We start from the raw sequence: 14,961 nt of genomic DNA, 5'->3' as shown, positions 1-14,961 counted from the left end.
AGAGTGTTTTCTATTTGCTTGCTTTACGAGTACTTGATATAAAATCGATTTATACAAACCTGACACATGGTATAAGTAGTAATATGAAAACGAGTGATATGATTGTATAAACGATGGAGAAGGAGAATTCCACTTTGCACAGTAAGACACGATAATCAGTCGCATGTAGTAGAAAAGTGTTTAAAATAAATAGTGCCAATTCGAGTGACTTTTTCATGACAACATGTAACCTACTTATCTCGTAAATAAATACATTTTCTGGCACGAGAAATATCAGTAATTGATATTGTGAGTCTTGAATACTTAGATCGAAGTTATTATCGCCATATTTTGTAATAAAAGATCTACTTAAATGGTATTTTATAAATTTTGAATTCGTTGCACATTCAGATAATTGACTATATATATAGATATATTCATATGTTTTAATCAAAATATCCAGATTTTATAGTAATACAATTTCTTTCACCAAATATAATCTTGACATTCCTTGGTATGTATGTACCTCACACGATGTTCGTTTAACAAACAAATAGGGATCAAATGATATCTCGTCAGGGTTCCAAAGGAGTTCCCCTTCTCGTCTTATGAATTCTTCCTAGCAGTAGTAATCCTTAATATTCTCTTCAAAACAAGTTAACTTAATCTATGTATATACAAATATTACGCTCGTGGAAGAAGCGTGAGGCAGCGCGATTCGACCAAAAGTTCTTGTGTACAAAAAATAAACGGCACGTATTAGATGGAACAACGCGACGACGGATTGATGCCGACATTATTGGCCGTTGTTTATGTTGTTCTGTTGATTTTTCACGGAGTCCATATTCGGGATGTAATCCATCGCCATCAGACAAGCGAATACCGTCATCACCATCTTCGGTTTCACTTCGGTAATGTCTTCCGGCAACGCATAGACACGTGCACCGCACTTTCGCGCCAAGGATATCGCGTACTTCGCATTGTCCAAATTCTCCTGCGCAATGAAAAAGCGGTATTAATTAGTCATGTACATCGACAACGGGGCGTTAAGAGAGATCAATCCATCTAGATTAGAATGTTTCACATTTTCGTTTAATCGATTGGTTTTCGATTTAGGACTTTCGCAATCGTTATAGGAGGAAAGTTTCTAACAGAAATTTGTTAAACATTACTTATGGATACGGGTTATAACACCTGCGAGTATAGCGACAGATATCTGACAACTGAAGGAAATCATTTGCGGGTACAGACGATTTGAATACGCTAGATAATCAGTAGGACAAGTGCTTCTGCAGATATATGCAATATACATGTAATTTGGCTTGCTAGGAACTGTTTATGCAACTGCGAATTGTTATCGATCAAAGTGGAGGTCTTTGAGATTGACTTGGATGAGTTTTATTCAGTTTTACCGATGTTATATGCTATAGCGTTATAAAAAACTAGAGAAATTTGCGAATGTTTTTATTAGTTTTTGGATGCTTTAGGAAATAAGTTTTCGAGATCTCTTTCCCTCCTTTTACAATATTACTAGTATCTCCTTTAAAATAATTTTTGGAAAAACTTTTGACAATATTTTGATTCAAAAATCAAAATTATTTCTTGCAATTTAAAATTTTGCAATGTTTAATTAACTTGCATTATGAGTTAAAGTCTACAGAGCTCGATATCAATGATATGCACATAACACGAGCATAAGTGTGGCATAAACGTGGCGCGATCGATCATCTCTATGCTCTATAGAAATAGTTATTGCAATATAAATTGAATTAACCTTGACTTTAACTAAGAACACGAGTTCTAAGAATATTGAGAAATAAGTGGAAACCTTACATCTCCAGTTCCGCCCTCCTTGATGAGATCGTAGTTAACCGAGCCGGGCTTGATGGCGTCGATGAGGTCGAGGACGACTTTGCCATCCGATATTGAATAATCCTGAAATCCCTTAATACTGCTGGTCTTTCCAGCCGCTTGGAGTTTAGAATTCACCCATTGAACAATTTCTTTCTCCACAACGGTGCTTCCCTGAGTATCAGCCAAAGATGTCAGAATCGACAAAGTGTATGACCTCATTAATTGCCATATCAGGGCCAACGTTAAAGTCGCATTTCCGTCGTTGAGATCTTGTCCGGCGATGCCCACGAGCGAGAAATTCATTTGCTTGCCTAGCTCGACGGCGTAATTGCAGTTCTCCAACTTTTCCATAAACTTTCGAAGTTTTGTAAATTTCTTGTGCACCTTGTTCCAATTCACAGTGCCTGGCTTGATGATATCGTACAATTGAAAGATCACTAGACCATCAGCGAGGTCTGAGTAGAGCCAGTTAACGTGTGGCGCCACGCCCATTGAGTTCATCCAGTTTCTATAGGTCTTTTCCTCTCGCGTCTCCTCTAGAGACTCTAAACCTTCTATGTTGCTTTCCGGCTTGTCTAATCCAGGATAATTGTTAAACATATTGGCGACGAAGGCCAAATTAAGCTTATAAATACCATTCACAACGTCGCTAGGTGTCACAAAAGTACGGCAGCCCAGTTTTGCGGCTTGCTGAAGCATAATCTCCGCTCTAGACATGTGGTTCGGTTCCATCAAGGCTTCCAAGGTGACACCAGCTGAGTTAGGTGCAATCTGTTTGATGAGATAAGTGTAAATCTCAGAGTCCGTGATGTCGGACTGGAAGTTGTTGCACCGCCTAGCGATGCCGGCATTCTCCAAATGATGGTTCACCCATCTGAGAAGTATAGATTCCGGAGATAGCTTCAATAAATCTTCGATTCGTTCACCATCCTGCAGAAGAGTGGCTAGACCGGGACAGTTCTCGAGAGTGATCTGGTTAAATAAGCCAATTCGGATGATCTGCCAGAGAAGACCCAGCACCAAATGCGGCGAACCTTTGGTGAGGTCATGGGCATCGATGTTTACGATGTTGCAGCCAATAGCTTGGGCCGAGGACAGAGCTAGCGTCAAGTTCTCATGCTTCTTGTATAGCGTCAAATTCTTTTTGTTGATCGTGCGCTCGTCAATGGTATCCGGGCAAGAGTGATTGATTATTTTACTGAAAAATATAGGTACAAAATTAATTTTCGATAAATTAATCAATTTTAGAGTCATTAATAAAGATCAATAAAAACTGATAAAATTTCGATATTATTACATTTAGAAATTAATTTAAATTTAAGGATACTTATAGTTCCACAGCTACATCTTTTATTAATCAGCAAAATTATTTATTAATTTAAATATTATAGAAAAGATATATTTTAATTAAATTTTAAAATAATTCTAAATAAATATAAATTTTTTTACATTCACTTTTTTGAAATATATTATATTGATTCTTATTATATACATAATAACGAAAAGAGATATCATAGGGCTGCATAAAAGTGTATGTACATGTGTGTAATATACACACCAGAGCAATATTCCGTCTTTGACTTTGTCGTAGAGTGTCTTTCCTTCGGGATCGATGGGCAGCAGGTGCTTCAAGTCGGGATCGTGCGACAGATTGGTGTTTATCCAATCGCTGAACGCCAGTTGTTCCTCAAGCCTGACGGAATGCGTGGTTCCTTCGCTGGACGCCTCGGAAATTCCACCCAGAGTCTCAAGGTTCTCCTTTTTCGACACGACTTGCTTGAACGTGGAGCCTAGTTCGTTGGCCTTGAGTTCCTTGCAGAGCTTTTCGAACTCCTCGAAGGAGAGCCGACCTTTATGCTCTAGTCGCTGCTTATCGTCATATTCCTCGATCATCTGACGCACCTTGTAGCCTGGCATTTTAAAGCCGCAAACGTCCAAAGCGTTTCGCAACTCGGTAACGTTGATGAAGCCATCTCCGTTCGCGTCAATCTATCCGAGAAAAGAGATAATTAGCCCTTCTATCGAAAATTCGACGACATTTTATGACATAAACACAAAGATCTTGGAAATCATGAAAAATCATTTATCTTATATTTAATTAAGAAATTCTCTTCGTGCAATGTTGATATCAATTGAGAATGATTTATAAGTGAGACAAAAATTGTTCTTTTATCTTCGTTCATACTAATTTTTCGTTTAGCTATGACTGAGTAAATAGATAATGTCAGATAAATCAAACTTGCAACACCACTCTTGATAACATTGTGCAACATGGCAGTAGCTTTTCTACAACGGGATTTCCGTCACGCAGAAAGATATGTATCTATTAAGAAAGGATGATTGCGTACGTGTAGATAATAAAATACAATTAATTTAATGATCAAGACTCGTAAGAAATATTAACAAATTTCGTAAAAATTCTCGCGATAATGCAAAGGATAATAATTAGACTTAAATGGATGTGAACGTCTTACATACTGGTTTCAGAATTTTTTAATGGTAAATATAGAAAACGTTAATTTTTGCTCTGCTTTAGGAAATAGAAAGAAAAATAAGGAAAATAAAATTTGTATAATTTAATTATGATTTCAAATTTTGATTTAGCAATTACAGCTAAAATAGCTTGACACGCACACATTTATTCTTCTTTAAACTTTTGTTATTTAAGTTAATTTAAATTTGGGTTATAATATAATACAACATAATGAATAATACAAAATGGTTAATTTGCAACATTATTTTTAATTAGTCTTCGCATTATTATGTGCCTACCGTTAAAATCCCATCAGAAACGAGTTTTATACAAGAAATTTAATGCATCTACGTACCTAATTCTTGTAAAGTCGCAGGGTTTAGCGCGAAAGAAATTCAGGTCACGAAAAATTCCGCTAGAAGATCCGCAAGCATATGCATTGTAGGCATCACAATTTTTGCCCGAGAACAATGGAAATACAGTAACGACGTATGTCATGACGATATGTGTATTTCTGATTGTGAGAAGATGGACTTGCATCGGGGTTAATCGGCAGTTCTTTATGTCCATTTGAGAAATACCTTGAGAGCATACGTGTTGCCAGTTAATTAAGATTTTATTCTTATCAAAATCTTGGAATAATTGAATGTTGAACACTCGTTTTTATCGCCGGTAGTGTATGACGGTGATGTTGAAAATTCCGAAGACTCCGAATGATTTGCAATTTCGCAAACGCAGAAAATCAGTAAATATGAATAAATTTGATTTATTTTCGTATTTATTTAAAACCTTTGTGCGCAAATTCGCTATTTGACTTAATTAACTTAATTAATTTTAGCTTAATTAATAACTGATTAGTTGCAGAGAATTCTGCATACACCTTCGTAAGATATATATCTTTTGTAGAATATATTAGTATTAGGATATCTAATGTCTGTGATATCGCTTTTTTTTCATTACGAGATTATTCTAACAAAAGAAAACTTATATTGGAAGAAAAAAGTTTCAAAATTATCGCGCATTCCTCCTAGTCATTTCTGAACACCTCATCGAAGATTTATCACACAAAATTTATCGAAGTTAAAGAAAGTAAAGAAAATGGAAGTTGAGTGCACTCACAAACTCAAATAACTCTCGGAAATCCTTAAAGTATTCCTGCACGGCGTCCCATCTTTTCATCTCACAAATTTCCATGTTGAGAAAAGACAGGCTCTGTCTCGTGGAAAAACTACCAAACTGTTGCGACAAACTAAAATATACTGAAACTGTCATCGAGAATCTATCAGTCTTATCGATCGCACAATCAAGTAGAACGTAAGTAAAAAATCGAATAGAATATCCCCAGAAGCATCAATCGGTTATGATAACACAGTAACGTTAAAAAATGTTATCACGATCTTATCACGATCAATGAACCAATTAGAAACAAAATATAGATCTTATATTTCAAAACTAAAAAACTTCTGTAATATTAAAATATTCTTGATTAAAATAAGAAAAACATACATTTTGTGCTAATGTAAAATATAACTAAGGTACATTATAATATATCTTCTAATTTATTATACGCCTAGCTAAAAAATTATATAAGCATAAAATAATATTACAAGAAAAGAGTAATTTTCGTGATTCTCGATCGTCTAACTAAATTAAATGTCATTTGTTACGCAAAGATTGTAAGTTTCTTGAGACGAGTTTCATGGTCTTCGTTAAGCATCTGATAACTTCGTCAGGTCATAATTATGATATTCGTTAATAATATAATCAAATAACCCATCTCTCGCGTCTTAGCATCGATAACATTGCAGAACACAAGTCAGAAAATACTTCCAGTATATTATACGCATGGTTGCATTGTTCAAAAAACATAATCTTAGATAGAATAATATCAAAAATTTTGTATGATAGGGAATTTTACGGTAGAATAAAGATAAGATACTATAAAAAGCGCGAAAAATATTTAAAAAATATATTTTTATGGAATAGCGATAACAATTTCAGTGCATGATACTTTGTAACAAAATGCAAATAGATACGTTATCTATATTCCATATATGCTTATCGAAGTACGTCAAGTTATGTGCATCAATATCTAACATGTAATACGTTCATTTTTTATTTTTCTTAATATTTTTATATTTATTTATATCAGCATTTATATCTGTGTCTATATTCCGTGTCATATAACCAAGTTAAGGAACGTGATACATTTTCTTTTATGTCGATATAACAGCCACGCTTTTCATTTTCCCATAAAATTATCTTTCACTTTGTCACGGGAACTTGCAAAATGTGAAACGCAAGAAAAGTATTTCTTTCAAGTTTTTCCGTATGCATAACGGACGTGCCATCAGTCTGTGAGCGAGAGACTCGGCGAGGAAAAGACGATGGAAAAGGGAGTAAGAGCCTTCTACTTGAACGTTTACTCTGTCGTAACATTTCCTCGTGAAAACACATGCTTCCTGTCATCGTTTCGTTTTCTCGACAAGTTACGATCGCGTCGTCGCCGTGCAATTTATGGACGCATCAGCGGAGAACGGGCATCTTTCGCGCGTATCATCGCGTACGGTGGAATCCGGAAAACGAATAGCGAACGAAAATCAATTGAGTGCGAACGCGCGCCGCGCCGTTTCGCTTCGAGTAATCGTCTTTTTATCTTTCCTATCAACCGTGTATCAAATCACAGCGAGAGAAATAATCAAGTTAAAAACATGAGCTATTATCACATCGTATCAAAATAGATTCGGACCATCATCAGACCAAGCTATTAAGAATAAATAATCACGAACAAAAATAGTGTATAAAAATGCAGTTAATAACCAAGAAAAAAATTTGATAAATATGTAACTTGTATGTGTGTAAGTGTTGAATCATTTAACAAGGATTTAAATGATACATTTTATTGACAATGAAAGGTCTTGATTACTAACGTGTGCAATATTTCGTGATAACACTTCTTTCGCTTTTTCCACCAATCCACGAATACTTGAAGCAAACACGTGTATAGTTTCAAGCAGCTGGCATAAACAATGTACGCCGCATTAAAGTGCACACACCTGCCATCGGTGAAGTACCAAGGTGAAGAAGTTTCAACCACGTTTGTATAACAACGTTATCTCGTAATGTGTAAGATAATATCTTTAATTGTTTTTCAATGAATCGATACGTGATACGTAATAATCCTATTGGTGTTCCGGAGAAAATTTTGTACATCAGTATATAAAAAAAAAAAAAAAATTAAAACAGAGCAAAAACATTTGATAACCTGAAAGAAATATACGAACGTTGAAATTATTGATAAACGAACAAATTTTTTAAAAGAACTACTCATCATATCTTGTTTATCATAAATACAAAAATAAACGCAGATATCATTCGGAGAAATATATATATGTGCTATTCTGTGCATGACAATTTATATAAAGATTTATTTCGCAAAAGTTCTACTTTCATATATTTATTTTAATTGATTTCCAATGTTTTACTAATGTTTCAATTCGTAAACTCGACTATTATAAATTAATGCGCATTCGCACATTCGCCTTGATATATATTAATTTAGATATTTAATTCTTACAGTCCCATCTCCTTCTAATGATCCATTAGTTCTCTTTTCATACGACCACTGTAAACTAATTTACATTTAAAAGTATCGACACAAATCCATCCTTCCTCGCATGACAGCCTATTGAATCATTTATTAAATCACATCTCACATTTTCCCTTTATAAAATCCAATCAAATTACAATAAAAAATCATGCAGATACGTATTATTCAAAGCGCGCTCCCGAAATGTATATATGTATTCAGATGAAACTCGTGAAAGAAAATCGCATGCTCTATTATTTGGATGGCAGATTACGAGACACCCTATAGAACCGAGAGAACACTCCCCTGGGGTCAAACTTCTCTCTCTCTCTCTCTCTCTCCCTCCCTCTTCTTTCGCTTTTATCCTGAGAACTGGTTTCGTCTGGCATCGTGTTGCACACTATGTCCCCGTCTCGCATTCATCCGCGGAAATCACGATTAAATTACCGCGCGGAGAGAAAAGGAGGAATCAGCAGCGGCGCGCGGCGCGTTAGTACGCGCGATACGTTAATAGACAATCACGAGATTAGGGCGAGTGCCCACGTTCATTATGCGAAACCCCGGGAAAACGAGTTATAACATTGGCCTTAATGTGCCGTAATAACAACAGTGTATACTTCTCGGACATGTTATTCGGATGATGACTTTATCGCGCGCATGAGATAAGTGATGAAGACGAAATTTAATAAAGCATAACGTGAGGCTGGCGAAAAGCATTGTCGAGGCACGGGCATTAATTATTTATTAATTAGCTGACACCAATCTTCAACAGTCATTACTTTCTGTCAATATCGCAAATATTTAAGGAATTGTAATTTCGCTAAAATTACAGACGTTTTTCTTGATGTTTATCTTCCAGTAAATTTGATCAAAAGTGACGATCTTTAGCTTATCTACTTTATTTTTTTTTTACTGATTTTACTGACAATCTTAACAAATTGTTATCGAACAAAATGTTTCCGTAAGAAGTAGACAACGTCTTAGGAGAAATAAATGTTACCATGTTTTGTAAAATGATAAAATTAAATACAGTAAAATCCATAAATTTGCATGCGTTTCTTCCATGGACACGTCTAAAAATGAACCATGACGAGTAAATGCAATTCTATGAACGCCTCACAATCGACTATTCGATTTTCTTGCTTCCAAGGCAATCCTATCGCTACGTCATCTCGAGATTCCTCCTACGTGTGCACATTGAATTAAAGAAGAAGATTATTACATCACGAAAGTAATTGATAGACAATAAGATTAAAACCTCCTAAGGCTTCCATTTATAAATCTATTCAAACTCTATATTGCGTACAAAAGAACAAACCATTTCCATTTTTGTAATTTAAACAAAAAAATACGATATGTATTAGGAAATTATTTTTATCATAGGCAATTATTAATATTATGCATTTATTATCATATTACACTAACATTGACAGTAGAAAAAGACATTCGAGGTGAATTGTCCTAGACACACCTTGTGGAATTTGCATGACCATCGCTGACAGAATTCCAAATCATTTCGATTAGTCATCGGAAGAATACATGAATAAGCGATATCTACTGATCAGTAACAGTAGTAATGAAAATGCCTTTTATATTATGCCAATTAAAAAAATGAAAAAAACAAATTGGTGACAATAATGTCACGATAGATCGTTCTCTTTTAAGGGCTTTGTAATTTTAATCTGTGCATGTTATAAAGATACGTCGAATCGCGCGAATAATGCCACGCTGGGTGAATAAATTACACGACGTTGAAAGTTTCAACCGCTTGATGGGCGTCACCGTGCGGAGTAGCAAAAAGTTCATGCAAGACGCTTCGATGTTAGCTCAAGTGGCGATAATTGAACGGCTTGGAAGGAAATGGCTCGAAGGATGCGCTCTCGTAGTTTTTGACAGTATCTCTCGCATATATTTACATGCGAAACATTTTAAGAGCGATCTCGCGCCACCACAATTAAAGTACCATGTAACCGGATTTACGCGCGACGTTTAGGATTTCGTTTCGTTTCTTTTTTCCTTTTATTGCTACACGCAAGCATTCCAATTGATACGTGATACATGCGAGTTACGATTGAGGAAAAATTTATCATTGATTAACGAATAAAAATACCGAGAAAACACTTATATATTTAAAAAATTCGTAAAATCGGATGCAATAAAATTTGTAATTTTGACTACAAATTATATTATTATAAAGAAGCAGAGTAAGAAGAAATATCTTACACACAGAGTAAGAATGAATGCTTATATAGCATTCTGGTTATATATTCCTAACTGTTTGATTAAATAAATGGAAAATACGAACACGAGGGAAAGTGCGTAAACAATTTTGTGGCAAACTTAGATATTCCGCTTCTCAGTTCATAAAAGCTAGATATATTGTTAAATAGAAAGCTACTTATCCAATTTAAACAACGAGGTTTTTACGATATCTAATTGCAGGTTTAACAAAAGTTAATTACCAGTAACACACGGGAGAGATGAAAGATGTAATAATATTATGACGGAACATTCTAACAGAATTCTCACAGAATTCTTCTTATGTTTTTCTATCAGTCTATTGTATCATTTTTTTCTCAATACCTATATTCATGTAATTATATTTTATCATTAGGAAATATCAAAATAAATAATTAATCTGCCATACGATACTTAATTAATATTTAACAGAAAAACGATGTAAAATTATCGGCAGATTAACTTTAATCGATAAAAATATATATATTTAAAATAACATTTAATTCGAAAGTTGGCTTTAATAGCTCCAATTCCAATTTTCTTAAATCTCTTATCAAAAGGAAAAATCAACAATGCGAGATAATGTATAAATTTCACACCGTATATTACCTATATTCCGCCAAAAACTTTTTTTAATTAAAAACAAATGTAGATAAAACGCTCATAAGACTGGATTTAACGAATTATATGTACAAATATGTCTCTAAAAAGAAAAATTATCTAGTGAGTTCTTATATATAGTATTCCCGTAACGAAATCTTATTTTAAAACGGAAACCAGATATACTGCAGGATGCAGTGATATCGCGAGTCAACCACAATACTGACACAAGACACAACCGCAGTGAACAATTTTAGGAGCAAATGTGCTTGCTGCCTTCGGAGGTGTCACTATAGTTGGGTGCACTTTTAATGTCAATGCATATATATGTACACACACACACATGTATCACCGTAGGTTTGCCGACGTACACCTGCCATTATCGCTGTTGCATCTCGTGCAAGTCGATAAGTATCCTGGCCCCGACGATTCTGCTTTACGCAACGGCATCACATCTTACTCCGGTGCTCTCACATTACACCGCTTGATCCGCGACGTGATTCGATTCGCAACACGCGTGTGCGAAAGTGAGACCTGACGCGATATCGGGGTTAATGACAGGCGTAACTTATATATGAATGGCCTATTCGCTCGCAATGGCGAGTAAATTGATCGACGTGTGCCGCTGCGTTTACAGACCCCGCATCTTCGGTTCTTCTGCTCGTCCAGTAATTATATGTGCGAGAGTGCGAGTTAGCAATCACGTTGCAAAAATGCACAAAATGCAAAAATATCATAAAGACAGATTAAAGTATAGCTTGATAGACGTTTAAATTACGATAAAATGAAATAACTCTCTCACCGTTTAATAATATATTTTTATTAAATTTTAATTCTCAAAATCTACGGGTAATATCTTTTTCATGAATCATAGTGTCATTGAAGCAAATATTCATGTATAATTCCATTTTTTAGAATCGATGATCAACGATGACCACGATAATCTTTTCGATGACTCAAGATCACGTATGTGCGAATGCCACTGATTTTCTTTCTCGAAACATTGCGGATCATTATAGAAACACACACACATATATATATATAACACGGACCATATATATATATATGTATATCGCGCGACATAACAATTTGTGAATGGTGACTCATGAACCTTGAACAAAGATCTTGACCAAGCAATTTTCTTCTTTGTGTATTATTCATCCGTATTTAAAAGCAAACAATAACTTATCTGAATACAAAACCATTCTATATTTAATTACTTGCCGATGTTTAATCATTACGAACATTGACGACACGATCGGAGAAAGGAACAAAAAGACGTAATTGTTTCATCGAAAAAATATTTTACACGATTGTTTCAGTTACTTGAAGCAATTTAACTCTTATTGGGTCTATATACTCTTGGAATGCTTTGTACCCGTTCTAATAACAATCTTCAGATTCTATGAAGAAAAAGGCGACAAGAGAAACGAAGGTGACTTTTAAACTATCTTTCATGAGTTCTTTTTCCATAAAGTCGAAAAGCGCATCAAAGTGATTATTGCGCATAACATGCATTATATATTGCATAATGGAGAAAACGAACGGAAAGAATCGGAGAAGCAACATCAAACGTGATCTAGGTAGAGTACTCTAAAGTTACGAAAGTCACGGAAGTGAAATCGGCGCGATCTCTCAATGCTTAATGAATCATCGAATCCAAATGTAATGAGCCGATGACGTCAAATCAAACATTCACAAGTTCCGACTGTGATGTGACTCATGTTACTCACGTACTCTTGAGCAAGATCGAGAGCCCAGTGTTTTTTCCATAATCGTTAACATACTTCCGACACTATCAATCTCAACTTCCCGAATACTCATAACCGACGCGACGCGACGGCGCTATGAGTAACATCGGCAAGTGCATAAAATAGTTTATTCATATCAACTGCATTTTCTTGGAGAACTTACATATACCATATAAGGTATCGTTTTGCCGTTCCTATAATGTTAAGATAACGATTTATCGCTTTCATCAGAAGATCAATATATGATTAATGGATCGTAAAATGGACGCGGATAGGATATTTTAGTAACGTACCTAAATTTATGGTGAAAAATGTAGCAATTGTAGATAAAATAATAAAAAAAAATAAGATGTATAAATTGTATGATATAAATATTATTATACCTCATTTTTTTTAAGTTGTATCTTATATCAATTAGAATTGAATAGATGCATGCAATTGTGAATAATTAGTCAATTTGACACACTTTATATGACAACGCTAAAAATAATAATAAATAATTTATCAAAATAGCTTAAAATCTTATTTTTATAATAATTAAACATAACTAGCTACACCGCTTTCAGATAATAAATGCAGCATGTTTACATAAAATATGAACAGTCGCATTATGCCTTATTCGTGATTTTATCATGCAACAGTTTCGCGAATCAGTCCATAAAATCCGAGTTGTCGTCTATGACGACGTGGAATTTCGTGCCGTCATGTACAACTCTTTTCTTTCCTGCGAGTCAATCTCTACGCACAGAGAAAAGTCGACGGTATAAGTCTATACTTGTTCCTCGTGCGGCATTTGAAGAATTCGTACCGCGGTTAGACCGCGACTTTGACTTCTGCCATCAGCAGTGTACTGATAATTGCCCGCAGGAAAATAACGGATACGACGACAACGACGACGACGTAGGACGATGGACAAATGGATGCGTGCAAATAAGTTCTTGAATTGTAGTCAGGAAACTGGTTTATTAAGTCGAATCTAATCTACCTAATAAGTCTAATTGCCAAGAACCGGGAATTACGCGGTTCATTCTCTAGTATGCTCTAACGTTGTCTAGTACCACGAAATTAATGAAAAATCAAGCCGTGTGATGAATAATTAGCATGCCGACGCGTATGTTTCGCGTGATTAAATTAACGGTATTGTACGGAATGGCGTGTGTGCAGTTAGAAAAGTAACGTAATTTTATTATTTTCTGCCTGCTTTGTTTTCCTTCTGTAAATACGTGTACTCTTGTTCTATGTATATTTTTAATTTGCAGCATTGTCTCATGACGAACGGGTTTACAATGTAATTTTATATTTAAAGAGAAGGTATATTGTGAGCAATATGATATTTATGCAGTGAACATTATTTTCACTTTACTTCAATGCGTGCCCTGTTTATCTCTTTTGCTGACGCGAAAATAATGATTGAATTTCAATTAGATGATGCAAAAGAGTAAGCGAGTGAAACGGAGTCGTGCACGATTGGCAGATTAAAATATGGCGATACTCGACACTGTCACGCGGCCAGATCGCTAACTCGAGCAAACTTATTAGCCACTGTGACCTAAGTCCCGCAAGAGGATATATCTGTTGCCTGACTCATCAATTCCTGACATCTCATTTACCCATAAGAGATAATCACCCTGCCTGATATCCCGGCCTCTATTAGTGTCACGAGAGAACAACTATCTACGATTAAGTTTTGCTAACTTACCTAAATTTTTCCTGTATAAATAAATAAATTTAAATATATCGCTACCCTAATATACATTGCAGAATAAATTATATCTTAAGAAGATAATTTTAAAGCTGTAATGTAAATTTAAAAACCAGTCATTATAATAATTAGTTCGTATAATATACCGGAAAATGTCGAGACAATGTTTTCTCGTAACGTTAATAAATTTGCAGAAATTCTTGTAAATTTCGAATAAAAATATGCGATCATCAGATTGCCCACTCGAACATATATTGTCCGAAGGGAAGTTTTACGTTCTTATTACGAGCTTCACCATGCAAAATAAAGATGTTTTCGCTAAAATATACTTGGCATTACATTAAAAGCGAAGTTGCATGTTAAAATTTTTACAAAACTATCGCACTTGCATTTTCAATACAAATTTTACAAACTATAATAGAAAAAATTACTGTCGCACAAAATTCGTTTACGTCTCACAATCAATTTTACGAAGTCGGTTCTCGAGAGGATTCCGACTAGAGTGCAACTAAAAATGACTCGTTTCATCGCATTTCATATTTTATCTGAAATACGGAACTTCGCCGTGTGGCGAGAAAGGATTAATTATAACTACGTGGGGTAATTAAGGAACTAAGCGTGAGAACCGAACCGACAAAGAATACACGTATATACGCTTCACAATATAAGCACATGCATATACGTACATCCGAGTGTTCTTACGTGAGAATTGGCTCTGAAACGTGCATTGTGTCCGGAGCTGAGAAAGGAATCGGCCACGTTTTTGACATTTTTA

The 14,961-nt window shown here is 35.0% G+C and overlaps 1 protein-coding gene across 3 annotated transcripts in view; it reads right to left on the bottom strand.

Annotated features, from left to right (window-relative positions):
• Window positions 1–405: 405 nt before the first annotated feature.
• Window positions 406–14,961, bottom strand: part of LOC112467256 (plastin-3) — a 21,929-nt gene continuing 7,373 nt past the window's right edge. Inside the window, exons 1-5 of one of the 3 annotated variants that reach the window (XM_025035796.1) lie at window positions 5,426–5,566; window positions 4,662–4,887; window positions 3,392–3,822; window positions 1,813–3,031; window positions 406–973 (exon numbers count right to left, since the gene is read on the bottom strand). In XM_025035796.1, the coding sequence (XP_024891564.1) occupies window positions 776–973; window positions 1,813–3,031; window positions 3,392–3,750 (1,776 nt within the window). In that variant the 5' untranslated portion in view covers window positions 3,751–3,822; window positions 4,662–4,887; window positions 5,426–5,566 and the 3' untranslated portion in view covers window positions 406–775. Of the gene's footprint in view, window positions 974–1,812; window positions 3,032–3,391; window positions 3,823–4,661; window positions 4,888–5,425; window positions 5,567–14,961 lie in introns of those variants that run through there. The other 2 variants (XM_025035793.1, XM_025035794.1) reach the window with 2 other exon arrangements.

This window comes from Temnothorax curvispinosus, unplaced genomic scaffold, assembly GCF_003070985.1.
Source record: "Temnothorax curvispinosus isolate PA1 unplaced genomic scaffold, ASM307098v1 QBEX01017109.1, whole genome shotgun sequence".
In the NCBI taxonomy this organism is placed as follows: Eukaryota; Metazoa; Arthropoda; class Insecta; order Hymenoptera; family Formicidae; genus Temnothorax; species Temnothorax curvispinosus.
Note: the sequence above shows the minus strand (reverse complement) of the source record. Positions and strands in the feature narration are given on the sequence as shown.